Source organism: Mesoplodon densirostris, chromosome 5 (assembly GCF_025265405.1).
Source record: "Mesoplodon densirostris isolate mMesDen1 chromosome 5, mMesDen1 primary haplotype, whole genome shotgun sequence".
NCBI lineage: Eukaryota > Metazoa > Chordata > Mammalia > Artiodactyla > Ziphiidae > Mesoplodon > Mesoplodon densirostris.
In genome coordinates, this window is record NC_082665.1 from 19,444,727 (window position 1) to 19,470,542 (window position 25,816).

General features: G+C 40.3%; 3 protein-coding genes across 5 annotated transcripts in view; 1 reads left to right on the plus strand and 2 right to left on the minus strand.

Moving 5' to 3' along the window:
• The window catches only part of GABPA (GA binding protein transcription factor subunit alpha), a 33,588-nt gene extending 32,760 nt beyond the window's left edge, over positions 1-828 (minus strand). Inside the window, exon 1 of one of the 2 annotated variants that reach the window (XM_060098601.1) lies at positions 730-828. The gene's annotated coding sequence lies outside the window, so the exon portion shown is untranslated. Of the gene's footprint in view, positions 1-214; positions 389-729 lie in introns of those variants that run through there. The other variant, XM_060098600.1, reaches the window with a different exon arrangement.
• On the plus strand, positions 139-7,877 carry ATP5PF (ATP synthase peripheral stalk subunit F6). 2 transcript variants are annotated; one of them, XM_060098603.1, is made up of 4 exons: positions 139-811; positions 4,440-4,616; positions 7,076-7,200; positions 7,704-7,877. In XM_060098603.1, exons 2-4 carry the CDS (start codon positions 4,453-4,455, stop codon positions 7,739-7,741), a joined length of 327 nt encoding a protein of 108 aa, XP_059954586.1. In that variant the 5' UTR covers positions 139-811; positions 4,440-4,452; the 3' UTR covers positions 7,742-7,877. The 2 variants fall into 2 exon arrangements, with proteins under 2 accessions (XP_059954586.1, XP_059954585.1); XM_060098602.1 differs by lacking the exon at positions 139-811 and adding an exon at positions 846-951.
• An 8,316-nt stretch (positions 7,878-16,193) lies between these two features.
• The window catches only part of JAM2 (junctional adhesion molecule 2), a 67,093-nt gene continuing 57,470 nt past the window's right edge, over positions 16,194-25,816 (minus strand). Inside the window, exons 7-10 of the mRNA XM_060099778.1 lie at positions 22,362-22,469; positions 20,591-20,606; positions 17,837-17,879; positions 16,194-16,267 (exon numbers count right to left, since the gene is read on the minus strand). Of these exons, the coding sequence (XP_059955761.1) occupies positions 16,235-16,267; positions 17,837-17,879; positions 20,591-20,606; positions 22,362-22,469 (200 nt within the window). The 3' untranslated portion in view covers positions 16,194-16,234. The remainder of the gene's footprint in view (positions 16,268-17,836; positions 17,880-20,590; positions 20,607-22,361; positions 22,470-25,816) is intronic.

Consider the following 25,816-nt stretch of genomic DNA (forward strand, 5'->3'; position numbering starts at 1 on the left):
GCCCCTCCCCTCCACTCCCCGCACAGCCTCCCCCGCCCCTCCCCACCCGGCTCCCTCAAGTCTCCACGAACGGAAATGGGAGTCACAGCGCCGGGGACCAGCGGAAACAAAACACAGAGGCGGCCGCGGGGGGGCCGCTGTGGGGGAGAAGGCCCCGGAACGAAGCCGGCCCGCGCGGACCCGCGCTCCCCTCCTCCCCAGCGGCCGCACTCACCCGCTCTGGATTCGGCCCCGTCGCCCCCGCCCGCAGTCCAGAGCCGGCTGAAAACCGCAGCGGCGCGGGCTCCACGTGCAGCGTCTCTCCCGGTAAGACCCGCAGCTCCAGCGACTCGAAGTGAGAGGCCCCTGGGCCCTTCCCGCGAAAACGGCGCAGAGAAACTCCAACCCCCCCCACCCGCCTCCCAGGCACCCCCGGGTCCGGGACTACAACTCCCAGCAGGTTGCGCGAAACGAACGCCCAAGGCAACGGGGGCTCACGAGGCACAAGGGAGCCCAACGCCCCAATCCGCTTTGTTTTACACTCTGTCACTTTGCCTACACAGTCGTACACCTCAACCACCCCAAGGAAGAGGACGCTGACTCGGGGCGGTGGGGATTGAACTAGGGGAAAAGGCCAGTCCAAGTGCGCATGCGTACATAACAAGGTTTCCGAGAGGGAAAAAGAGAGCAGGTCAACTTGGGAGAAGGAAAGATGGCGGACGCGTCGCCATGGGACCCGGAAGCACTTACCCTCCACTTCCTCCTCCTGTTTGGCGTCTGTCTCACCTAGAGCCGTCCGGTCGCCGACTGTCTCCGAGACGCTTCCTGTCCGGTGAGTGTCGACCGACTGAAACGGCGGCCCATAATGCATTGCGATGGCGGGTAGGCGGGGGGGCGGAGCCAGGGCCGGAAGTAAAAAGGTGGCGGCGGTGGCTCTGGCAGCTCGGGACCGAGTGCAAGGTGACTGGGCGGGTAAGTGGACCCACTTGGCCTCTAGGGACGAGCATTATGGTTTTTTTCACGAGGTCTGGGATGCCTATCACCTCCGCCCTTCTGGAAGAGAGAGCAGCCTGTATCCTGGACACCTTCACGGCCTGGCCCGGAGTCATTGCTGACCTCGGCGCCTTTAGGCCTTGAAGTTTGGGGTAGACTCAGTAGGTAGCACTGATAATACCGCTCTCAGGGCCAGCCTGACGCTCAGGGTGGCGTGGGAGGCAGGGGTCCGGCGCTTCATGGACCCGCCGCCCGGCTGGGGCAGCCAAGGTCATGCCCGCGGGGCCGGTCTGCAGCCAGGCCTGCTCAGCCCTGGCGCGCGGGCGATTGTTCTGAACTACAGCATTTAAAAGTAGAACGTAAGAGGAGAAAGGATAATAGTAATCTTAAAAGTTTGCAACCCACCTAAAAACGTTAGTGGTGCTAAAACTTGGTTAAGCAGCTTTGTTTTACATCACGGATTCCAGGAGGGAAAAAGAGAGCCGGTTAAGTCAGGCGAGTTGTGGATTGACTTCAGCAATGAACATGCGCCAAATACGCAGCGAAAGGCTGGTCAGTCATCACTGTAAACGGGAGAACCGTGCTCCCTCTCAGCACAAGGCCGCCTCTTACGCTGTACCCTTTTCTTGCTGTTGCCTTCCCCAGTCTTTCTGAGTGTGTCAAATCCCTATCATAGGCTGGCGTGGCCCCTCATAGTGCTCGAATAGAGAACTCAGTCATAGTTGGTATTTTATACCTATTTGTGTAATAACATGTATCTTTCTCACTAGATCTTTACTCAGTGGGGGGAAAAATGAAACGGAATAAAGGAAAAGGAGCAAGTTTTGATAGTGAGATTATGTGTTCATATTTTAGATAAGTTGAATTTGAGGGCCTGGTAGGACTTAGGAAAGGATGAGAGCTGTCGAATGTATAGGTTTGGAGTTCAGGAAAAAGACCAAAATTAGAGATGTGATTTGGGAATCATTCGTACTTAGATGATAGAAATAGAAAAAATGAAAATGACTTTTACCCATGTTGCAGTAGGAGTAACATGATCTTTGCAATGTTAGACTTAGAGCAAATTAACTGTGGGAATATGAATAATTTAATCACTTTTCTTAAACATTTCCTTATCTGTAAAGGAGGGATAAGAACACCTTCCTCTGTTTCTTGACAGTATTGCCATAAGGGTACAAGGAGAGAATATGTCTAGAAGTACTTTGCAAAATACCTAGGGCTGAACAAGTGTTAGGTGACCACATTGCAGAGCGTTGTGTGTCTTTACGTTGCCAAAAGGGAAAATATACACTGAATTGCACAATTTGAAGAATATGTTTGTGTCCTGTCAAATTCTACCGTGTAACCTGGGATCAGGTACTTACCGCTAAGCCTCAGTTTCTGTGTGTGTAAAATGAGAATGCTATTAAGTGGCAACTTAAGGTCGTTTGTTGTTTGCTTGGAGTCTCCCCTCTCCCCCTTTTTTTCCTCTGATGAGGTATAAGAGTGATGTATGATGAAATCTCTAATTTCTTCAAATAGTTTTCTTTCATGCTGGCAAGTGAAGGATATTTGGTTGATTGTAGGATTTCTTTTGGTGGTTTTTTTTTTTTTTTTTTTTTTTTTTTGCTGTACGCGGGCCTCTCACTGCTGTGGCCTCTCCCGTTGCGGAGCACAGGCTCCGGACACACAGGCTCCGCGGCCATGGCTCGCGGGCCCAGCCGCTCCGCGGCATGTGGGATCCTCCGGGATCGGGGCACGAACCCGTGTCCCCTGCATCGGCAGGCGGACTCTCAACCACTGCGCCACCAGGGAGGCCCTCTTTTGGTGGTTTTTATGTGCAATTTCAGGGCTTCTCAACCTTAGCACTACTGACATTTTCGACCAGATACTTCTTTGTTGTGGGCAGGCTATTGTTATTATTGTTGTTATAGGATGTTTGGCAGCATCCTGGTTTTTATCCACTAGAGGCCAGTAACACTCGCCGCTATCAAGACAACCAAAAATGTCTTCAGACATTGCCAGATATCTCCTGGGGGATACCGCCACCTGTATTTGAGAACTGCTGTGCTACTCCACTGTCGTCTAGCTTAGTGCTTTCCAACTCTCATTAGTAAAGGGCCATTTTCCCCTCAACCCTTGTGGATATTTTTGAAGAATACAGTAAAAATGAATTACTGGAAAAATTAGTAGATGAAAGACAAAACAATGAAGACACACAAAATATGAACTCTTTTTTGTATTATTAAGTTCAACAGATATGAATTACTCTGTCAATTTGCTGTAAAAGTTTCTAAATGCTTATTGCCAATTTTGGTATTGCTATAGACCAGTGCTGGTCCCCAGACCACACTTTGAGCAGTAGTATTATAATTTAATAGTAGTCCAGTGTCAGTGAGATGATGCTTATTGTTATTGTTGTTATTAGGTAATTTGGGGGGGCATGGGAATCATGTTAGCATGTTGGGTTTTCACTTTAAGGTTCAGAAGTTTTACCAGGCTGTATTGAGGTGTGAATCTTTATCATCATTCCAGAAGGGTTTGGTAAGCCCTTTCAGTTTAATCGGGCTTTCTTCATCTTGGGCAGTTTTTTCTAATTATTTATGGTCTCCTTAATTATTTCTTTTCTTTTGGAATTTCTGTTTGCATACAATTTTTTTTTTGCATTTGATCTTTTCAGGACACTAAATGAGGTCTCAACTGAGATCATCCTCTAATTTATATACTGTAATTTTTTAGTTAGATGACCATGTATTTTAGCTTCAGGAAGTCTAAGGACTTAGAAGTCTTTAAGTCCTTATTTTAAAAGTTCAGACTTTCTTCTCCTTCACAAATTCTATTTCACTGATTAGATTGTACTGCTTGATTTTTCCTCTCTTGTTGGTGGGCTCCCTTGGACTAGTTGCTGTTTTCCTTGCTGGTTCTTTTGCACTTAGATTTGGTTTTTACAGTGTCCTTGAATGTCTAGAATCCTGCAGTTGTAACAAGCAGAGCAATTTCTTTCCCTGTGGGCCCGGGAAGTAGAAACTGAGGCTCAGGCAACTGTCTCCAGTCTCCCTGCACAGCTCCCTTTTTGCCTTTTGAGGGAGTCAGGGAAACCTGGTACGTTAATTTGGGGGTTATTCTTTTTCTGCTGAGGGTGGGCAGCCAAGACTAATAAATTCATGGAGAAGAAAACATCCCATCCCAGATTCTGAGCTTTCTTTCTGCGTCTGACCCTAGTGGAGCCGCACACAGGCCTGAGTGGTTCCTAACTGCTGCTGGGTCCCGGGACCTTTTGGTTAAGAAGCAAAAAACTTGCAGTGTTGGGTAGAGAGGGGAAGGAAGCTATGGTCAGGTGACTGTTCTTAGTGTTTACTGAGTTCTGGTATGATTTAAGTTCTGTAGCAATTGGTAGAATTAGATGCCCACTATAACATATTATTAACAAGGTGTTTTACAATTATATCTATTTTAAAGTATCTTCACATTCTGGTGCTTGTTTCCAGTAACAGAATCACCATGATTCTTCAGAGGCTCTTCAGGTTGACCTCTGTCATTCAGTCTGCAGTCTCGGTCTCTTTGAGGAGGAACATCGGTTTTACAGCAGTGGCATTTAATAAGGAACTTGATCCTGTACAGAAACTCTTCTTGGACAAGATTAGAGAATATAGAACTAAGCGACAGTAAGTGGGTAGATAATCAACCATGGTGTAAGTGTGAATATTCAAAGTATGTAAGTTTTGAGATGGTAATAAAAAATTACTTGGCGTTTGAAAGTGTCTAAGACCTTCACTGAGCTGATCTCTGTCATAAAGTTTCATTACCTGCTCCAAAGAAGAAGATGAGAATCTTGATTTTTTTTTAAGTCCCAAATTTTATCTTCCTTATATGGGTTCCAAGGGAGAATCCCATTAAATCTAGTGCCATTTTAGATATATCCCTACTATAATGTCATTTATTATAAACTAAAATCAATTCATACAAGTACATGGGATCTTGGAAATCATTTAGGAACCATATTTGAGAAAACTAAGCCCCTTAGACATTGATTAGCCTAAGGTCATAAAACTAATTGTGGGGAAGACGTAATCAAAATATTTTAACTCTCAATTCAGTGCCCTTTCTGTGACGTCATGATTTGGGGGAAATGTATAGACACAGCATTTTTTCTTTAATGCTACTTCCATATTTATATATTTCTGGGAATATCAAAAGACTCCTGCTTTATGGCATAAAGCAAGTCCAGGAGCAACATAATAATAGAACCACACAGTTTTGGAGATGAATGATGACCTTAGTCAGCATCAAGTTCAATGCCCAAATCTTCGGAAAAGTGATACAGATCAATTCAGAGTTTTGTTTTATTTGGTTGTCTACCATGTGCAAAGCACTGGACTATTAACAGTGGTGGGCTACAAAGAAAGAAGCCACTTTGCATTTACACAATATTCTTAAAGTCTGATGGGGTAGAAAGTTTCTAAGCAAGTAAATACAATATAAGTTTAAATAGGTTAGATGCTAAGATAGTGACACATTCAGTGTTTGGAGAACTCATAGGAAGAAATGCTCCTTTCTAGCTGGTGCATTTTGGAAGGCGGCTTGGAAGAGTGAATGTTTCTAAAAGCTTGTGGATCCCAGAGCTGGACAACAGTCATCAAAGTATCTGGTTGAAGGCTCTATCTAGAACTGAACTGTATATCTCCGTAGCTATTAATCACATGTGACTATTCAAATTCTAATGAAGTGTAAATAAAAATTCAGTTCCTCAGTTGCCTTAGCCACATTTCTATTGCTCAATACCAGATATGGCTACTGGTTACCATATTAGATAGCACATACATAGAGCATTTCTATTATCACAGAAGGTTCTATTGCACATGCTGATGTAGAAGAAAATTGGGTCCATAACAAGAAACATCATTAACAAGTTCTTAAATTAGAGCTGGCTCAGTATTTTTTGTGGAAATTCTGTAGCATAAATAAGATCCTATGCTTTTATCATAGGCATGAGTGAAAATATTAGCCTTGATAGAATTTTCACTTATAAATTTTTTTATTATATTGTTCATTGATAAGTGGGCAGTAACATTATGACAAACAGAATTTGTGCAAATAATTAGATCTAATTGGCCCACTGCTGGTCCATGATGCTATATTTATCTTTCCAAAGCACAGCTCTAATTTTGTCATTTTATTGCTTAGCAAACAAAACACAAACTCCCAGGCTTAACATTCTCGGCCTCCAGTGATCTGGTTCCCGCTGGCTTTTCCATCTAGGCTGTTTAGTGTTCCCCACATACAGCCAGTGCTTTACCACCTCCTCATCCTTGCTTTTTCAGTCTTAGAATGTCTCAAATTAAAATCTGACCCAAATGCATGGTTTGTCACAAATGCCACCTTTTTAAAATGAAATTTCCCTGTTCAGCTAAGCAAAAGTGATCCCTCAATTCAAGTAGCTTTTTGTTAAACCGCGTCTTTGTAGGTTATCACCTAACTCCCTTACAGCATAATTGTTTATAAACATGTTATTTTTTCCTTCTAAATGGCAAAATCTCTGGGGGTAGGAAGTAATTTGCTTCTTTGTTAGGCCCCTATTATAGAGACTTAAAGTTTTTGAATGCCGTCCAGTGGTGGTTGATTTAAATCATAGTGATAGTAGATAACTGAGTGCTCACTGTGTGCCAGGCACTGTGCTGAGTGGTACATGTACACAATCTCTCTTTCTCTCAACGCCACCATCAGGTAAGACTTTGAGTTGTAGATGTAAAGTTTAGTTCACACAGTTTGCTCTAGTTCACACAGTTACTAAATTGTAGAGCTGACGCTGAAACGGAAGCAGTCATTCACCCCAGACCCCGCAGACTTGGCCATTGTACCTTATTGCTGCTTAGACCCTGAGAGGTTGACTTAATAAGTATCCTTGATACTGACAGACCTTGAATGTTAGAGTTTGTTTGAAGTTGCTTCATTTATGTGAAACCTCGTAATAGTTAAAATAGTTTGAGCTGAAATTCAAGTGGAAATGCTTGTTATCTTTCAGAAAAGTCTGCTTTTCCCTACATTTAGAAGATCTATGAAACTTAATTTTGTTTTTGTAAACTAATGCTTAAAATCTGTTTTTACTTGGTCGTTTACACAACAGGACATCTGGAGGACCTGTTGATGCTGGCCCAGAGTATCAGCAAGACCTAGACAGGGAGCTTTTTAAGCTTAAGCAAATGTATGGTAAAGCAGACATGAATACGTTCCCTAACTTCACATTTGAAGGTAAGTCTTTTTAATCACAGATTAATTGTTGTGGGAGATCATTTTTAAGTAGAAAATATTTATACTTACTTGGGTTGTGTAGAGGATTAAATGACAATTACATGTGAATTTATTAGAATAGTGACATGTGCATGGGAAGCTCTGGGATAAATGCCATTGGAGTAGGAGATCACATAGCATAGAGGTTAAACGGCAGGGATCTAAAATCAAACTCCTGACAATATCACTTATGAGCTGTGTGATTTTGGATAGTTAATTGGTCCCTCTTTCTCATCTGACATTTGGGGATAATTATGCTGTTTTCCTCATAATGATAGTTGTAGTTAAATGACATAGAGAGCCTGGCTCACTGTAAGTCCTGAATAGATCTTAAGCAGTTGTTATATTTCCATGTAGATGTTTCTTTAAAAAATCAGAAGATTGATGAGTTAAATATTAAAACTTTTAGAAGATGCATTTCATTGCAGTATGGCTAAGCTTGAACCTTTTTTTCCTCTTCTTAGATCCCAAGTTTGAAGTCATCGAGAAACCACAGTCCTGAAGAAATAATGTAAAATTTATCTGGTAATTTGTCCTAGATTAATTGTACAACTGATGAGAAGTAACAGAATCAACATACATTTCACAACTGTCATATGTTCTTTTAATTCTGATTTCAAATAAATTATTTGATGGTGTTGGGTGTACACTTGAGTGTATTGAATTCTGTGTTTTTAGATCCTCCCGTTTGGTTATATCAAAACAGATGGAGACCTTGGATTAATTGGGTACTGCTTGCCCAAAACTTGCCAGATTCTTCTGAGTGCAGGGGTGTCCTTTTTGTTGCGGAGACTTACTGCTGGAGGGGAGCCACCCTGATTTAAGGAATGTTTGCTGTGGAGAATGTTATACCCGTTCCCAGAATATGAAGAAATGGTTCATAAGTCCTTTTTCGTAGCTTTTTCAGGAAACTCAAGTGTGATTGTGAATATGTCCAGGAACATCCATTGTGTTTTAACTTCCATCTCTTCATATGTTAAATGGTTTTATTATCCCAGTAACTCAGGTCCCTCTTCTTCCCTTGCAGTGTAATGATCACAGTGTCTATTACGGGGCTATATGGATAGATCAGGAGGAGCTGGGAGCCAGGGAGGGGAGGGTTCTACAAAGGAATTTCCTTTAAAGTATTAAGCTGTATGGTGTTGTTTGCCCAGCTGATGGAAGATCCAGCAGATGTGATGTGCCAGAGAAGTGGCAGAGCAAGCACATCAAAATTTCAGAGAGTAGATGGTTCTGTTTTTAATTATTCTTTTTTAAAAACAGGAAAAACAGCTGTGCCTTTTTCTATCTGACAATCTCTCTGACTTGTGTCAGTAAATACCTGTCTTTAGTAAAGCTTTAGAGATTTTCTTTAAAAATGTGAAGTCAAAAATTCAGCCTTTCTTACGAGGTTAGCTCACTTCAAAAGAGAAATAGATTTTTACTATGGCATGCCATACTAGCTGAAGTCTCAGCCTGGTGAGGAATACCTTTTTCGAAAGATCCACAAATATTCCCTAATGGTATAGGTGTGATTAGTAAGAGGTGAAGAGATGGAATTGGGGAGGGTAAAGGAGTAGGAAGAAACTGCCCAATTTTCTTCAAATGAAGCTAAGCAATGACGGGTCAGTTGGACTACTTTTAAATAGTTGTAGACGTTGAAACAGAATGCGATGTTTCATTAGGGCACCATGAAAGGTAACCAAGGAAGCCTCATTGATCTGTTCCTTTGTCTAACCTCCCCTCCCCTGAAGTGGCTCTACTCCACGCTCCTGTGGCAGGCAAGCAGCCTGGGGTCAACAGCGACCCTGCCAGTCTAGGTGGAGATGGGGCTGACCCTTTCCGTTCCTGTTTCCCTCCCCCATTCAGAGTTCAGTTGAATTTTACCTTTTATAATCTCACACCTATTATCTTCATAAACTTTTTTTTGTCTGTCTCGCAACTACTTGGAGTTTGCTTGAACATCCCAATCTCTTCATTATGTAAACAGAAGGACTCTGTGGCTTTCTGCAAGAATACTGTGTTAAGCATCCTGCTCATGCCCTGCATCTTAGGGCTATGCATTTAGCTAAATTTTGACCAGAGAAATGCTCTTGTTTTTTCCAACTGAATGCTGTAGTGGTGCTTTGAGTCATGGATGTTAACCATTGCCCCGTCTTCCTCATAGCCTCTTCAACTTTCTGGTAAGGCTTCCCCAAATTTGCAAACTCCAGCTTTTATCTCTTACTTCAGCCTACAAGAAAGTGGTCCTGCACTTATTATTTGGGACCACCTTATATGTTATTACAAATGACCTCAACCTTCTAGGATTTTAGCTGTTTATTTTATTTTATTTTTTTATTTTTTGCTGTACGCGGGCCTCTCACTGCTGTGGCCTCTCCCGTTGCGGAGCACAGGCTCCGGACACACAGGCTCCGCGGCCATGGCTCGCGGGCCCAGCCGCTCCGCGGCATGTGGGATCCTCCGGGATCGGGGCACGAACCCGTGTCCCCTGCATCGGCAGGCGGACTCTCAACCACTGCGCCACCAGGGAAGCCCTTAGCTGTTTAAAATGGCATTTTTCTCCCTTGCCTGGTGGTGTGGGCTGAACCGGGTTCCCCTAAAACTCATATGTTGAAGCCCTAACTCTCAAAACCTCCCAATGTGATTGTATTTGGGGATTGGGACCCTTAAAGGGAATTAAGTTAAAATGAGGTTATTAGGGTGGGCTTGAATCTAGTCTGACCGGTGTCCTTGTAAGAAGACTGGTGTTCTTTTTTTTTTTTTTTTTTTTTTTTTTGCGGTACGCGGGCCTCTCACTGTTGTGGCCTCTCCCGTTGCGGAGCACAGGCTCCGGATGCGCAGGCCCAGTGGCCATGGCTCACGGGCCCAGCTGCTCTGCGGCATGTGGAATGTGGAATCTTCCCGGACCAGGGCACGAACCCGTGTTCCCTGCATCGGCAGGCGGACTCTCAACCAGTGCGCCACCAGGGAAGCCCATGGACTGGTGTTCTTATAAGGGCATATTTGAGTTGAGGAAAGGTACAGGAACTGGAAATGGACATGTGCCTGCCTGTTACGTGTCTAGTACTCCCTTTAATAATAATAGCAATAACCAAAGAGGGCTTCCGTTCTAGGCAATTTTTACTTAAATCCATTTAGTGTAGAATTTTGTTTCTGATTGTTGCTACCCTTGGTGTGGCAGGCCTATAAATGCTTACTCTGGTTAGATTCTTAATGTATGAGTTCTTGGAAGGCTCTGTGGGCTAGAAAGTTTCCTCATTATGCAAATTACCTTAAATGGGAGGTCCGACCCATCCCTTCCAAACTCACCTCAGCTCCCACCTCAATGGTACAGTTCACAGACTTGTTTCAGATGTTTGCTCTCAGACACTGGCAAGAAGGCTCAAGGCCAGCTCCTTTCAAAGATGCCTACTTGACCACAGGAAACTCACACATCCTTGCCCTGAGACACAATGGGAAGATAGGTGCTTCACCATTTCCCCTGCTCTCTACCTTGATATCTTTTTCCAACTCTCCTTTCACTCTGCTCAGATAGCTCTTTGCTTCTTGGCATGTGCCTTCAATTGTTGCAGGTGATTCTCTTTAAAATTCTCTTTACTTGCCTTGGGGGTGAGTTGGGAAATAGAACTCACAACTTTGACAAACTCACACGACTTGGACAACTCATTCTCTGTCTCTTTCCGTTGCTCCCCACCCCCAATCCATCCCTACACACTTCAGTTTATGGATTTTGTGTGGTGGGGTAAAGGAGAGAGGACCAGGGTAATAATTTCAGGGTAGCACAACTGTCTCTTCATGAACATCAAAGCAGGTATTTATACCCAAATTAGTTATGGGTTTCTTTAGAAAATGAGGTACTTGTCGGCCTTCAGGCAACAGGAAAAATCCCAGTTGACATTCTGTTACATGAATATGTCTTTACGTATAAAACTTCTAATTCTTTTTGCTCTATGTTATCCTAAAATTTAGAAAACTAAGTTTCTTGACCTACAGCAACTTCAGTATAATTCATGGTAGTTAAATATTTGGAAGGAAAGGAGGCTTGAGAATGAAAAGTTAAATGGCAGGGGGCAACTTTAGGAATCTAACTACAGGTCATAAAAAAATCTCAATTTTTACACCATCTTTAAGAAGCACTTCTGTGTAGCACATTCAGTGTTGAAAACATCATAAAATGGAGGTTTAAAACCATCTGCCCTCAGTCTTAAAGAAGTTAAACAAGTCCTTTGTTGACACTATTCATTTGTTTTGAGAACATTTTCTTAGTATAAAGACATACTCTAGTATGTCTTACTTGAAAGTAGAAAAATATTTTAAGATCTTTTTAAGAACTGTGTGGAAATGGATGCCTAATAACTAATAGGAGTAGACTGAAAGTCATGTCTGTCCAGCCTTAATTCATGGAACATTAATTTGTGTGACTGTATAACAAATGAACTGGATTATAATAACACTGCAAAATACACTGTTAATATTCTAAATCTATGGAGAAATTTTATCAATAAATACTCTTTAAATTGCCCTTTCACAAGTACTCTTTTGATCTTAAAAAATTCATTTAGCACTTACTGGATACTGACTACACATTAGATACAGTTAAATACTTTGGGGCTTATAAATATGTATGTAAAACGTGGCTCTTTTCTCAAAGTGCTTCTATTAATAGATGGGTGGTGATGCCAGAGATGTACATACATAACTGTATTAAGAAATATAAAACCAAGAAGTGCCATAAGAAAACCAAGTGCTATGGAAATTCAGAGAAGAAAGAAACTTCTTCCAGAAGGGAGAACAAGGGAAGGCTGCGTAGAGAAGTGGAATTTGAAAGATGTCCTGCTAGAATCTACATATCTTGTGATTAGGAGAATCAGCTTTCCAGGTAAAGGAGGAGAAAAAAGGGTCGTTGAGATACAGTGACCTTAGTTCAGTTTGATGGGTGCATGAGGCAACTAAAGAGGAACAGGGGAACATGTGGCTGAACAGGTAGGTGTGACAATATGACAACGTGTGTACGTGGGGGGAGGCCCTGAATTTCAGGCTAAAATGTTTAGACCTCGGTGAGAGACTATGTAAAGGAAAAGAGTGAAAGGTTTTCAGCAAGGGGATGGGAGAAAAGGGAGAAGGGAGTTGACCAAGAGAGTAATCTGGCAGTAACTGTTAGACTGATGGGGTGTGTGAGGGGGAGACTAGAGGGCAAAGGAGCCTTCAGGACAGGAGAGATTAAAAGTGCTACTAAGTGTATATATGTCCATGCCGCGCTCTCACTTTGTCCCAGCTTACCCTTCCCCTCCCCATATCCTCAAGTCTATTCTCTAGTAGGTCTGTGTCTTTATTCCCGTCTTACCCCTAGGTTCTTCATGACTTTTTTTTTTCTTAGATTCCATATATATGTGTTAGCATATGGTATTTTTCTCTTTCTGACTTACTTCACTCTGTATGACAGACTCTAGGTCCATCCACCTCACTACAAATAACTCAATTTCGTTTCTTTTTATGGCTGAGTAATATTCCATTGTATATATGTGCCACATCTTCTTTATCCATTCATCTGTTGATGGACACTTAGGTTGCTTCCATGTCCTGGCTATTGTAAATAGAGCTGCAATGAACATTTTGGTACATGACTCTTTTTGAATTATGGTTTTCTCAGGGTATATGCCCAGTAGTGGGGTTACCACACGTAAAATAGCTAGTGGGAAGCAGCCGCATAGCACAGGGAGATCAGCTAGGTGGTTTGTGACCACCTAGAGGGGTGGGATAGGGAGGGAGACGCAAGGAAGAGATATGGGAACATATGTATATGTATAACTGATTCACTTTGTTATAAGCAGAAAGTAACACACCATTGTAAAGCAATTATACTCCAATAAAGATGTTAAAAAAAGTAAAAACTAAAACTAACACAAACATTTGTTATTATAAAAAAAATAAATAAATGCTACTAAGAGAGGGGGTACTTGAGGGAGGAAGGTACCAGAAGACAAAAGGTGTGAGATAGTAGCCGAAGATAAAAAGTAGTGACAATCGTGCCAATTAATGATGGAGTCTGTGAATAAATGGGAGGTTGAAAACGGAGATAGGGAGGGTGGTAGTGGTAGAGAATATAATTTAAATGGTGGTTAAATTTAAATCGTGGTTAGTTTCAATCTTGAAAAAAATAAGATTAAAGATTTGGGTGTCTGTGGCGAGAGGATGAAATGATCCACCATGGCATTTACCTGGGGTAGGGGCAAAGGGAAGGCAGAAAGCATCACAGGCTGTGAGACTAGGCAGGGTGAAGGGAAACTGTCCTAGGAGAGAAGAATTTGAGAATTTTAAAGGAAGGAATGTTGGAGGCAGAGAAAACACATCTTGTGTAAAACAGTGGGTAGACCTGGGTCCCATAGACACTGCCTCTTGTCAGCTTTGTAAACTTGGCAGTCAGACTCAGTTCATCTCAGTTTCCTCATCTGTAAAATGACGACATTGCCCTCTTTATACGATCGTTGAGGTGAATTTGAGATTTTATACAGCCTCAACTCCATCCCCCCCCCACTTCCACGACATATATAAAGTGTTCAATAAATAGTTGTGACATTTTACTTTCAGAGCATTTTTTCAGCATTGGAAAGGTTGGCAGGCACCCAGACTGAGGTGAGATTCTCATCTTAGGCAGCTAAAGCGTTAGCCTTCTAGCTACAGACCGTAAGAGGGACTAGTTTCCTGGGTTTCTTTGAATAACAATAGGTAAGTGACTCTTCCCCTGCACCATTAAATGGGGCTAAAAAATTGAACACGTTCAGCTATTTTTATTAATGTAGACTTTAATCAGACAAAACCACCTGTGAGATGAAGTTTTTTGCAAGGCTGTATTGAAAAACAGTTGTTCCAGATTTAGTTAGGTTAAACCCCCAAGTAAAAATAAATTAAATCTAGTTACAATGATAATAATTAAAACAAAACTTGCTATTAAAGATACTAACGCCCTAACCTTTATAAAACAATTTTACTTCACGAAAACAAAATCAAAATGCTCTAAGAATTATAATGATAGTTTTGTTTTTTTTCTTTTCATGCTTCATCACCAAGAGCTGGGAAACTATGCATGTGGGCCAGATCCTATCTGTGCCTGCTGTTTTAAGAACACAAACATGACCATTTTAAAAGTATTGTCTGTGGCTGCTTTCATCTACAATACAATGACATGAAAAATGGCAGAGTTGAGTACAGTACAGGCAGTTATGGCAGGGACCATATGGCCTACATGTCTTAAAATATCTACTACCTGGCCCTTTTACGGAAACTGTTGGAAGGGGTCTGGTGAGAATCACTGAATGTCACAGACAAGTGGGGGCAGTGTGACAACAGGCATCTTCCCAGTGACCTGGTGTCCAGGCACATATTCGGCATTTGGTGAGTACTTAATCCAATTGTCTGTCCCGTGAATCCTGGCGATTTGCTCTGCCTATTGGGCAAAAAGAGTGGACTCCTTTAAAAGCAGTTTAACCATGTTCAAAGTTGTCAAAGGTAGTGAGGGACCTTTTCATCTAGATTTGCCTGGAACTGGAAATGCCCTAGCCATACTGTCTTTTCAATATGAAACGAATAATCAAAATAAGTTCTGGATGGGGCTTCCCTGGTGGCGCAGTGGTTGAGAGTCCGCCTGCCGATGCAGGGGACACGGGTTCGTGCCCCGGTCCGGGAAGATCCCACATGCCAAGGAGCGGCTGAGCCCGTGAGCCATGGCCGCTGAGCCTGCGCGTCTGGAGCCTGTGCTCTGCAACGGGAGAGGCCACAGCAGTGAGAGGCCCGCGTACCGCCAAAAAAAAAAAAAAAAAAAAAAAAAAAAATTCTGGATGATTATGCTTTTAACACAGTCTAATTACTCTCCCTATTACATGGATCATTGGAATTTTCACTTTGTAACACTAGCTGGAGGTCTTTGTCATCTATCAGTTTAGAAACCAGATGATCGGACCCATTTTTCATTTCATTTCTCCTGTGTTTTCTATGTATCAAGCGTAGCACCAGGTGCCAGGAGCCACACTGAGCTGTTTCATCTCATTTTACTTGTCAGGCAACCTCTCCTCCCCTCCATATCCCTGACTTTGCCATAAGCAGGGTTGGAAAACCACTGGCCGTAACAGCAAGGGACTCGGCCCAATGCAAAATTTCACTGCACGAATTTTAGAGACAGAGAGATGATAGTCACCATCACGCAGGGACAAGTATCTGTAGGGTTATGTGTGTTGGTTCCAATGGCGAGTTCTGATGTCAAAGTCACTGATCCTCTTCAAAGGGGTCTTAGGGGAAGGAAATAGCAACAAGCAGCTCTGGGGGTGAAATAAGACACTTGGGTTTGTGTTTAACTCTCAGACTGATGTTTAATGAAGAAATCAACGACACACACCAGGTGAGTGAGCTCTGGTCATTAGGCATTTTTCTTCATGTTGCTTTTGGTTCTCAGACATGAAAGTAAACAAAAAGTGCAAATCCTTGGGTATAAGACCCCTCCTGCCACTTCCCTTCTGTGAATATATTAGTGATAGATGAGCAACAGAATAAGGATTGTATTGGGGGAAAAGGAGGATTCTGGTAGAAATGAGACCAGAGGTTCCTTTTGCATCTGTCAGAGTATTTTCTGAACCCTCTAAATCAGACTCTTGCACAGAGGGTGCATACAGCTTATATTTTCATGCTCTGTGGATTAATTTCACAACCAGTATGATATATTTTTAGTAACTTACTCTAGAAGTTACGATATTTAACATTTCACAAGCCCCAGAATATTACAAAGTATTTTGACTCCTTTAAATTTGTCCAGACACAAGAAGCCAGACTGTATTTTAGCTGCTGACAAAACTATTTGTGTAAAATAAAAATTTCAAGTGATGTAGCAGTCATAAAGATTATAATGAAACACCAATTTCACCTCCTCATGTACCTCTTTGCAAATGTAAGACGAAGCAGAGTTTTATAATCTTTTAATAGTGCAACAACTGTGGTTTTGGTGCATCGCAAAGGTGGAATTCTTTTAAATTATAAAGGATTTTGTGTGCTTGAAATCCTAGGAAAAGAAAGAAAAACCAAGTTTAAATATGATGTATTACTTAACATTTAAAGAAATATAGAAATCTTATGAATACAAAGATACATCCACTATGAGAATCTTGCAGGTACAAACCAGCGTATATTTAATTAAATCTATTTTATGGGGAATTAAATAATTAAATACCAGGAGACAAATCCTTGAAACTTTGCCTAAAGAGTAAACAGGTAGGAGTGGGAATTAGAACAGGAGAAGTCCTGTTTGCTGGGGGGATGATACTGGCATCTAGCAGGTAGAAGTCAGGTGGTCCTAAGCATCCTACAACGTACAGGACAACAAAGAATTATGTGAAATTATAAAAAATTCGTTATATAAGCCTTAGAAGAATTGTCATTTCTTATATAAATTGTTATATAAGAATTAGAAGAACATGTCAGTAGTGCCAATGTTGAGAAACCCTGCTCTAGGGCAGAATTCAAATTGGACACTCTTGCTCTTGGCTGATGAGGGCAATGGAGCAGAAGACAAAGAAAAAGAGCGAAGCTTTTGTTCTTCCGACTCAGCCACAAAGTGTCTCTTCCTGTTTGGTCAGGTGAGATTATTTTACTCCGCACTCAAGGAATATTTTCTACAAATTATAGGAGCAAATATAAAGTTAACATGTTGCTTGTCTGCTAATTAATGAACAATATGCTTTGGTATTGTAAACCACAAAATAAAGTGATTTCCATGATAGATTCTGCAGTAGACAATTTTTAAAAATTTTGGCAGAAAAAGTCTATGGAACAGTATGTAGGTCTTAAAGGTCAGTGTCCATCAGAGTCACTTAAGTGTTTAAAATACACGCCCCACCCCAAGCTCTACTGAAAGGAAATCTAAGCAAATCCCTGCCACAGAGTACTAAGGAATTCAGGAAAGTAGCGCTCCATTTCTCAAGAAAGGGCTTGGACTTCTAAAAGCATCGGGAACCTCTCTTCCCTCACTGTATTGCTGAAAAATAGTCCAGAAGGCTGAATAACCATCCAAAGAGCTACAAAATCTGAGCAATGATGGTATTTACTGCTTCAATGTAGTGCTTACAAATGCAAAAGTACACAAGGGTCCAAGTATCTAAATCATGTTCCCTTAACCATCTGAATTAGATAATTCTTGCATCTTTTCAAGGATTTCTGAAATGTTCCTTTCTGCAAAAGCAGAGGATATTCCATATCCTCAAAATTTCCCAGTGCTTTGAATAACCACAGGAGAGTCCTGGAACCACAGATCTCTGGAAGTGATCTGCTTGGTCAAGCTGACAAAGAATCAAGGTACCTGGGTCCCAGCTTGGCCATTGTAATACTGTGACAATGTGTGTCCTAATTTCTTCATCTATAAAATGGAGCCGATAATGCCAGATCTAAGGAGGCCGACTAATAATAGAAAACACCATGAGAGAAAATAATGGGATGGTAAAGCCCCACTGCTCTACAAAAGCTGCCTTCCCAGACAGGGGATAGGAGCTAACATTTATTTAGCTCCTTCTAAAGACCAGCGGTAGACACTAGTACAAGGTATATTAAAAGTGAAATATGCTTTAAAAATACTCACATTTTCACTCATTGCAATGGCTTTAGATGCAGAACTACTCTTCCTGTTTGTGGAACATAAAAGACAGCATTTACTATATTATTGCTTCCAATTCTAAAACATATATCTTCTTTTAGTTAATGTTACTTCCACACATTTTCTCAACAGGAAGATGAACATTTATCTTAGTAAAAAAGGTACAAAAGCCCCCAGAAATCCTAACTGAATTTCTTATATTTATAGACAGTATTCATAGAGAAAACCATGCAACAAAATATCAATATGTGTGAAGCCCTGTGTGTCTACTTGTAGCCTAGGGCTAGATACTAACGACTTTTGCGGAATATGCAAACCAGAGACTTACTAACTTTTAACTCAACTCATTGACATTTACTATTTTGAAAGTTTAGTCATTATAATCTCAAATTTCATTTTTTCCATGGAAAAAGTTTTATGTGGTGACTATGGTTCCAGTTACCTGTTATGGGCTGAACTGTGTCCCCACCAAACAGTCACAGGTTCAAGTCCCAATCTCCCAGTACCTCAGAATGTGACCGTATTTAGAGACAGGGTCCTTAAAGAGGTAATTAAGTTAAAATGAAGTAATTAGGGTGGGTCCTAATCCAATATGACTGATATCCTTATAAGAACAGGAAATTCAACATAAAGAGGGATGTTTAATCATAAGATCCTGTGAAGACAGGGAGAACACCACCTTTAAGTCAAAGAAAGAGGCCTGGACTTCTAGCCTCCAGAACTATGAGAAAATAAATTTCTGTTGTTTAAGCCACCAGTTGATGGCACTTTTAAGGCAGCCCTAGCAGACTAATACAACATCCAATTCATTGTCCAACAAATTTTGAGGAGCATGGATTTGACAAACGGAAGATGTGTCTAGGAATAAAGATATCACCTCCCTGGGTTAATAGGGAGACAGTAATAGGGACTGAATGAAAGAATAATAACCTCCCTCACCCTAGCATTGCCAGCCTTTCTCCATATATAAGATGATGTCTCTCCTCTGTTCATAACCCTCCCTCCAATCACTTTCCATCTTACTCAGTAAAAGTGGGAATCCTCACAATTGCCTGGAGCGCGATGGGGGATTGGCCATACCACCATCAGGCTACCCCGCTTTTCAGAACTCACTCCTGACCTGGCTACTGCTAGCCCTGTTAACTTGGACCTCATCCTGGACTTGCACTGGGATATTATGAAGACCATCTTCTTGGTCTTCAAAAGACTTAGGAGATGACAAAGTCTCCGAAGCATGGCATTTGAGAGTAGAGGGGAATGCCCATAGAGTCGAGGTTGGGTCTGCCATTTCCATCCATACAAGAAGGACAGGCACAGTTCAACTGCAAATACACTGGAGACTCTGGTGATCTTATCCAGATCTCATGTACCAATGACTCCTAAATTTCTAACTCTAGTTAAGATGTTTCCCCAAACTCCAGATTCATATATTCAGTTACTCACTAAGTATCTCTACTTGGCAGTATAATAGGCATCTCAAATATTGAAATTTCAAAGCACTCCAGACAGACCTCGCTACCTACCTCCACCACCACTCTCAAACATGCTCCTCCTGAAACCTTTCGCACTTCAGTAAATAGTAACTTCATCTTTCCTAGAGCCTTGGAGCCACCTTTGATTTCTCTCTTCTTCTCACAGCCCACATCCAACCAACCAGCAAACTGTTCAAAATATATCCAGAATCCTATCACTTCTCATCACTTCTTACACCATCACTTTGGGACCAAACGCCATCTTCTCGATTAGATTAGTTAGTAGTTTCCTAACTGTTCTCCCTGCTTCTCCCACCCTCTGTCACCTTACAGTTCATTCTCAACAGAGCAGTCAGTGTGAGCTTCTAAGAATTAAATAAGATGCTACCCCTCTGTTCAAGGTCCTCCAATGATGTCCCATCTTACTCATAACCAAAGCCAAACTCCTCACAACTGCCTGGAACAGACTCCATATAATCTGGCCCCCACTACACTACTTGTGTTCACTCATCTCCTCCCTGCATTGTTCTCACTCTGTTCCAACCAGCACTGGTCCCCTTGTTGTTCCTCAGATACTCCAGGCACCCCTAGCTTCCAGATCTTTCCCTTTGTTCTCTCCCCTCTGCTTATCTGCATATCTCACTCCCTCAGCTCCTTCAGGCCTTTCTCAGACGTCCCCTCATCAGTGAGGCCCTCTCTAACCACCTATTTACAAGGGCAATCTCCACTCCTCCCCTGCGCATTCTCTGTTCTCTTACCTGCTTTATCTTTCTCCATAATACTTATCACAATCTGACATACTGTTGCGCTCATGTAATTGTTTACTTTCTGCCTTACTCTACGAGAATGCAAGCTCCATGGGGCAGAGGGGTTTTTTGGTCTATTTTATTCACTGCTCTGTTATCAGTCCCTAGGACAGGGTTGGACAGATATTTGGTATTCAATTAAATGTAAAAATGACTGTTAGGGAAAAATTTATTTGAACATTTTAAATTTAGCAAAACACAGAAAAAAAGTTTTTCAAGTAGTACTATGGAAGTGCATACAAAGTCAAATTAGTGACTATATTTCTTCACTAGGTAACTAAACATCGTTGACAAGTTGGCATGAGGCATGAGGTGGGATGTGTTCCTTGATGAATTTGAGTCACCGCCCATAGAATTAAACCCACACAAACAACCCAACTTCCCACTTTTGACTTTAAACGGATGATGAACAAAAAAGTAGTTGATATGGGGGAAGGCATGCATTAAGAAAGTATACTTACTGGAAGGAGGTTTCTTCTGCAAAAGAACAAGTATATATTGTTAATGCAAGAATTAATAGGGTATGATACAGATTCATATAAAAATGAGTTTGAGCTTAATTCCTTTTTCTCAGTTTTGATTCTCACTTGCTGACATTGTATACCTTCTAAATCAAACGTTGGCAAACTTTTTCTGTAAAGGTCCACATGGCAAATATTTTAGGCTTTGTGGGCAAAGAGGTAAAATCGAGGATATTAAGTAAGTACTTACATAACAAAAGAGAAAACAAATTTTCAAAAATTTTTATCAATGAATTAAAAATATAATAATAATAAAGTCTTGTAATACAGGTCTACTAATTAGAAGAATGGAATTCTTTGGAAGGATAACATTTCTCTTATTTGGGGGTTCAATGTTAGGGTTCCCTATTATCAAATAGACTGCAATGTTTATATGTAAAAACCATTCGTAGCTCGTGGGTCATAGAAAATCAAGTGGCAGACCAGATTTGGTCCATGGGTCATAGTTTGCCAACCCCTGTCTGAAATGCAAGTTCAAGAAAGTGGTTCTCTTAGATAGATTTTCTGCTAGATGAAAACGGGAGTAACATTCTTAGCTAATGAACTAATAATATTCACGTAAAATCTTTAATTAATTCAGCATTTTAAGAAAAACCGTTTACCAAGTCTTTAATAAAAACACTCAGACAGGTATTCTTCGCAGGTAGAGAGAAAAGACAAGAATTTGGAATGAGCAACCTTATCTGTCTGTACTTCCACTGTTGACCAGCAGGGGGACTCAGCCGGATTACATTACACTGGACTGGATAGGAGCACCACACAACAGCTACTATTAATTCACAGAGCAGTTATTCTTAATTATAGGGAATATCCTTGAAACCACATTCATGGAAACATTTTACAATACCTATTTATAAGTATTATTAGAAACCCCCTTTAAATTTAAGTTTTATTTTGGTATAAGATATTTTTTAAACCTAAATTTCAAAATTAATGCTCACTATAAAACAGCAGGTCTAAAATTTGTTCATGCTATAAATTTATTATCCTTAAAAATTCTACTTTATACACTATTTTTAGTGGACTTGATGGAGTTGTGCAACTTTGAAGGTCTCAGATAATTTTAAAGACTGGGAGTAAAGAAACGCATTAAGAGAATAAAACATTTAAAAATCTCATCCATTTACATCAAACCTATTGTATCACCAAACGGGAGTTCCAACAGACCTAAACTTGAAGAATTAAAAACCTCAGAAGCAACTATAATACAATAGGTTTCTAGTTTTTAATTGAACAATTGTCTTCTAAATACAGTTGTGCTAAATTTGACATTCAACATTCCACTATTCTATACTGATAAAACATTTCATAGATTTATTCCAATGAAATTTCTTATCATAAAACTAGAAATTAATTTTCATATTGAGATATACAATCCCTTACTTAAAATAAAAGGATCTTAAATACATGTACATGCACTATAAATATCCATCCACATGGCACATCTCTCGGTATCGCTGCACAGTGCCCCTCCCCGGTGCCTCTCACATATTCTGTGATGATTCCTGGAATGTTGCAATGAGACACATTTGCCTTTCCTCCCTATATTCGCCGGGGTGCTTCATGAATCACCTTCATGTCATCTTGGGCATTTTCTAATTAACAAAAAATATTCTCCAGAGTCTGTTAGAACATCTTAGGAGAAACAGGGTTTCAGAAGAAAACTCTATATCCATAGGAAGTTGTCTGGCAAAGAGTGAAATTCACTTACTTGAAAAGTAGCCTCTCCTCTGAGCATAGCACACCCCAAGGCCACAGACAGAAATCACTAAGGCCACAACTACTACAGCTACTATGATGCCACTTATGTTGAGATCATCTGGAATGCAAAATAAACCATGCATGAATTCATGGCAAAAAGATGGACCGATGTAGTCATTAAATTGCAAAAGCTCAAAAAACTCCCCTCGGACTTCCCTGGTGGCGCAGTGGTTAAGAATCTGCCTACCAATGCAGGGGACACAGGTTCGAGCCCTGGTCCGGGAAGATCCCACATGCCACGGAGCAACTAAGCCCGTGCGCCACTACTACTGAGCCCACGTGCCACAACTACTGAAGCCCGTGCTCCTAGAGCCCGTGCTCCACAACAAGAGAAGCCACCGCAATAACAAGCCTGCACACTGCGTTGAAGAGTAGCTTCTGCTCGCCGCAACTACAGAAAGCCCACGTGCAGCAACGAAGACCCACACAGCCAAAAATAAATAAATAAATAAAAACAAAACAAAACAAAAGCTCCCCTTTGTAGCTATACCATAAACACAGATAGTTTCATGCTTTTTAAGCCTGTTCCACTAACTCACTTTCACGGATATGGTTCAAAATTGATTGAAAATATTAACAGAGCTAAGTCTTGCAAGAATCTTAAATTTTAAAAAGTTCTATGATCCAGAAATAAAATGTATGGTATTCTCTTGCATGCATTTGGAGATGCAATAATCCATATGATTAAATATCAGATTGGAAGTGAGCTTTGAAATTCAGTGAGTTCAAGTATTCTACTACAACACTCCCCTCAAATTTTCCTTAAAATTCTTCTACATAGTCATCTGTGTCAATTTCACAAATACGGAAAATTCATTCAGCCCCAAAGAAAGCCCATGCCACTGTTGTTCTATAAAACTAAGTATCAGAAACATCTTCTTTCTTGAATTTATATGGGCTTGTGCGTGGGTGTGTGTACACATGCACACATACACACCCACATACATATATGCCATTAAACTGTTATCCCATTAAGTTAAACATGAATTAAACTTCTCAAGGCTTTCTCCTGTTACTACTAAGTCATCTTTCCTCTAACCCAATATAACTGCATTTTTGGACCTAACTTTGAAAAATCACTACCATGTTACCAACTTGTGAGGTTTTTCCAGTTACTGATTCTGTTGCCCAAGAATTAGATTATTGATCTTCTGAGGTTAATATTTCTGCAACTGGGAACTGCACCAAAAATACATTCAAGGGCTTCCCTGGTGGTGCAGTGGTTGGGAGTCCACCTGCCGATGCAGGGGACATGGGTTCGTGCCCCGGTCCGGGAAGATCCCACATGCCAAGGAGTGGCTGGGCCCGTGAGCCATGGCCGCTGGGCCTGCACGTCCGGAGCCTGTGCTCCGCAACGGGAGAGGCCGCAGCGGTGGGAGGCCCGCGTACCGCAAAAAAAAAAAAAAAAAAAAAAAAAAAAAAAGTACATTCAAGTCATTAATAAAATGATAAACATGACTTCGGGGAAGAACTATTTAACAGGTTATTAACATATATCTTCATATAACAAAATTTACTAGCATGATTTACAATCCATCTACACATTCAATTTGGGTCACATCTTTCCATCTTGTCCAAGAGGATTTCATGAGCCATACTCTTCTGTCATTTAGACACTTCTTATGTATTGATTAATATGCAAAATCCTACACTTTTTAAAGGAACAAAGGGTTCTTTTTTTTAAAGCAAGTATTAATTAACATATGGTTAAATAACTTGGAGAAAATACTAGGTACCAGTTTCTCACTAGTAATTTTAGATATTTTAAAGCAGTGCACATTTTGGGAATGATTTTTTAAGAAATATTATTTGAATGAGTCTGCTTATCATAAAACTTCCTGGTCTTAAATTTTTTTCTTAATGCCAAGTGTTATTAATTTTTCCAGATGCCTCTGAGATATTAACTGATTTTTTTTTAAAAAAGGAAACTGGGTCAATCTTTTGAAAGGCTGAGTAATTTGACTAGGGTAGGAAACCTTAATTATTGCTTGATATAAACTCCGTTCATATTTGCTTGGGTATTGGGAGGTGGAGATTCATCTATTTATTCACTTGGACAAAAAATAGCAGAGAGGAAAAAAAGAACTACACAATAATCATAATCTAAGGCAAAATTAAATTAATAACTAAATAAAACTCCTGAGAACCAAACTGCCTACAATTTTCTTTGTAATAGTCAATGATTTGACACCTACAAAGGGTTTAACCTAAGGGCTATAATCACCCTTAGATTGAAATTTTCATTGACAAAAAACTGTCCTGTAGTTTGTCAATGAATCTGACATCCATGAAGGATTCAAGCTAAAGGCAAATTCTAAACAAAAAAACTGTCTTATCCTGTAAGTACTAAGTCATGGTATAAATGTTATTTTATTTTCTTCAAAAAAATAGAAGATAGAAGACTTGTAAGTTAGAGGTAAGTTGTGCTCATCCCATTTGTCATTACTGTGAGATTCTGAGTAAGTAATATGCCCGCCTTATTATGCCTCACTAAAGAGAAAATGTAATAACACGTATGAAAATACTGTGTGTTCTTTCTTTAAAAAGCCACAATAAAAGGAGGGTATCATTATTCTAAAATAAAAGGAAAGGAACCAAATGCTAAAATGCTAAGTGTGAGCAGAATTTTCTGGAGTTGTACAATGAAGCAGCCTGGGAATAATCAGCAAACTCATGATTTACTTTCTTTCTGTACTTCAGAAAGGATTTATTTAGAACAGTAAACAGTTCTGGTTTTGGTTACAAGTTGTTGGTGATAATTCACAAAGAAAACTGGAAATGAGACTTCATGAATTATGTATTTCCAAAGATCTGAATTCCAAACCAAGGATGTAAAACATTGAGGATCAATGGATGAGCTTTAAACAAAGCAATTCTAACTTTTAAGTCAACTTATACCAGAAAGAATAGATATGTGGAAATCATGTTCAAATTAAAGTGATACTACTAGCAAAACACAGAGCTCTAAAGTTTGGTATGTATTTATTCACTTCATGCTAGGAAAAATTTAACTAGTATGTCAAAATCATGATTTCACCTATATTATTTCTTAAGATAAAACTAAATTAGGCACTGAAATTAAACATGATCATTTAAAGAAAAAATAAAATGTGATAGTGAATTTTCTAATAACTCCAAAGCAGCATTGAGAGGGATGTTTTCTGATAATTTAAGCAAATGCTTATGTTTGACTTTAAATGTCAACACTTGAGTGAGTTGGGTAGATAATATGTATCCCCGAATTTAAAAAAAAACCTGAAATTCAAACTTACTTGTGGAAATTAGAGTATACTATTGAATATCTTATACTTTAGGATATCGTGAAGTCTAATAAGATTATATTTTCTTTAAAATATCATGCCAAGAGTTAACTGTACACAGACAATATAAATTACTGCCCACGTA

What these genes read in the sequence shown, in the direction of transcription:
- ATP5PF (XM_060098603.1), top strand. Translation starts at nt 4,453, where the DNA reads ATGATTCTTCAGAGGCTCTTCAGGTTGACCTCTGTCATTCAGTCTGCA. An exon ending in GAATATAGAACTAAGCGACA is followed by an intron (nt 4,617 to 7,075) that starts GTAAGTGGGTAG and finishes TTTACACAACAG; the next exon opens with GACATCTGGAGGACCTGTTG. An exon ending in CCCTAACTTCACATTTGAAG is followed by an intron (nt 7,201 to 7,703) that starts GTAAGTCTTTTT and finishes TCCTCTTCTTAG; the next exon opens with ATCCCAAGTTTGAAGTCATC.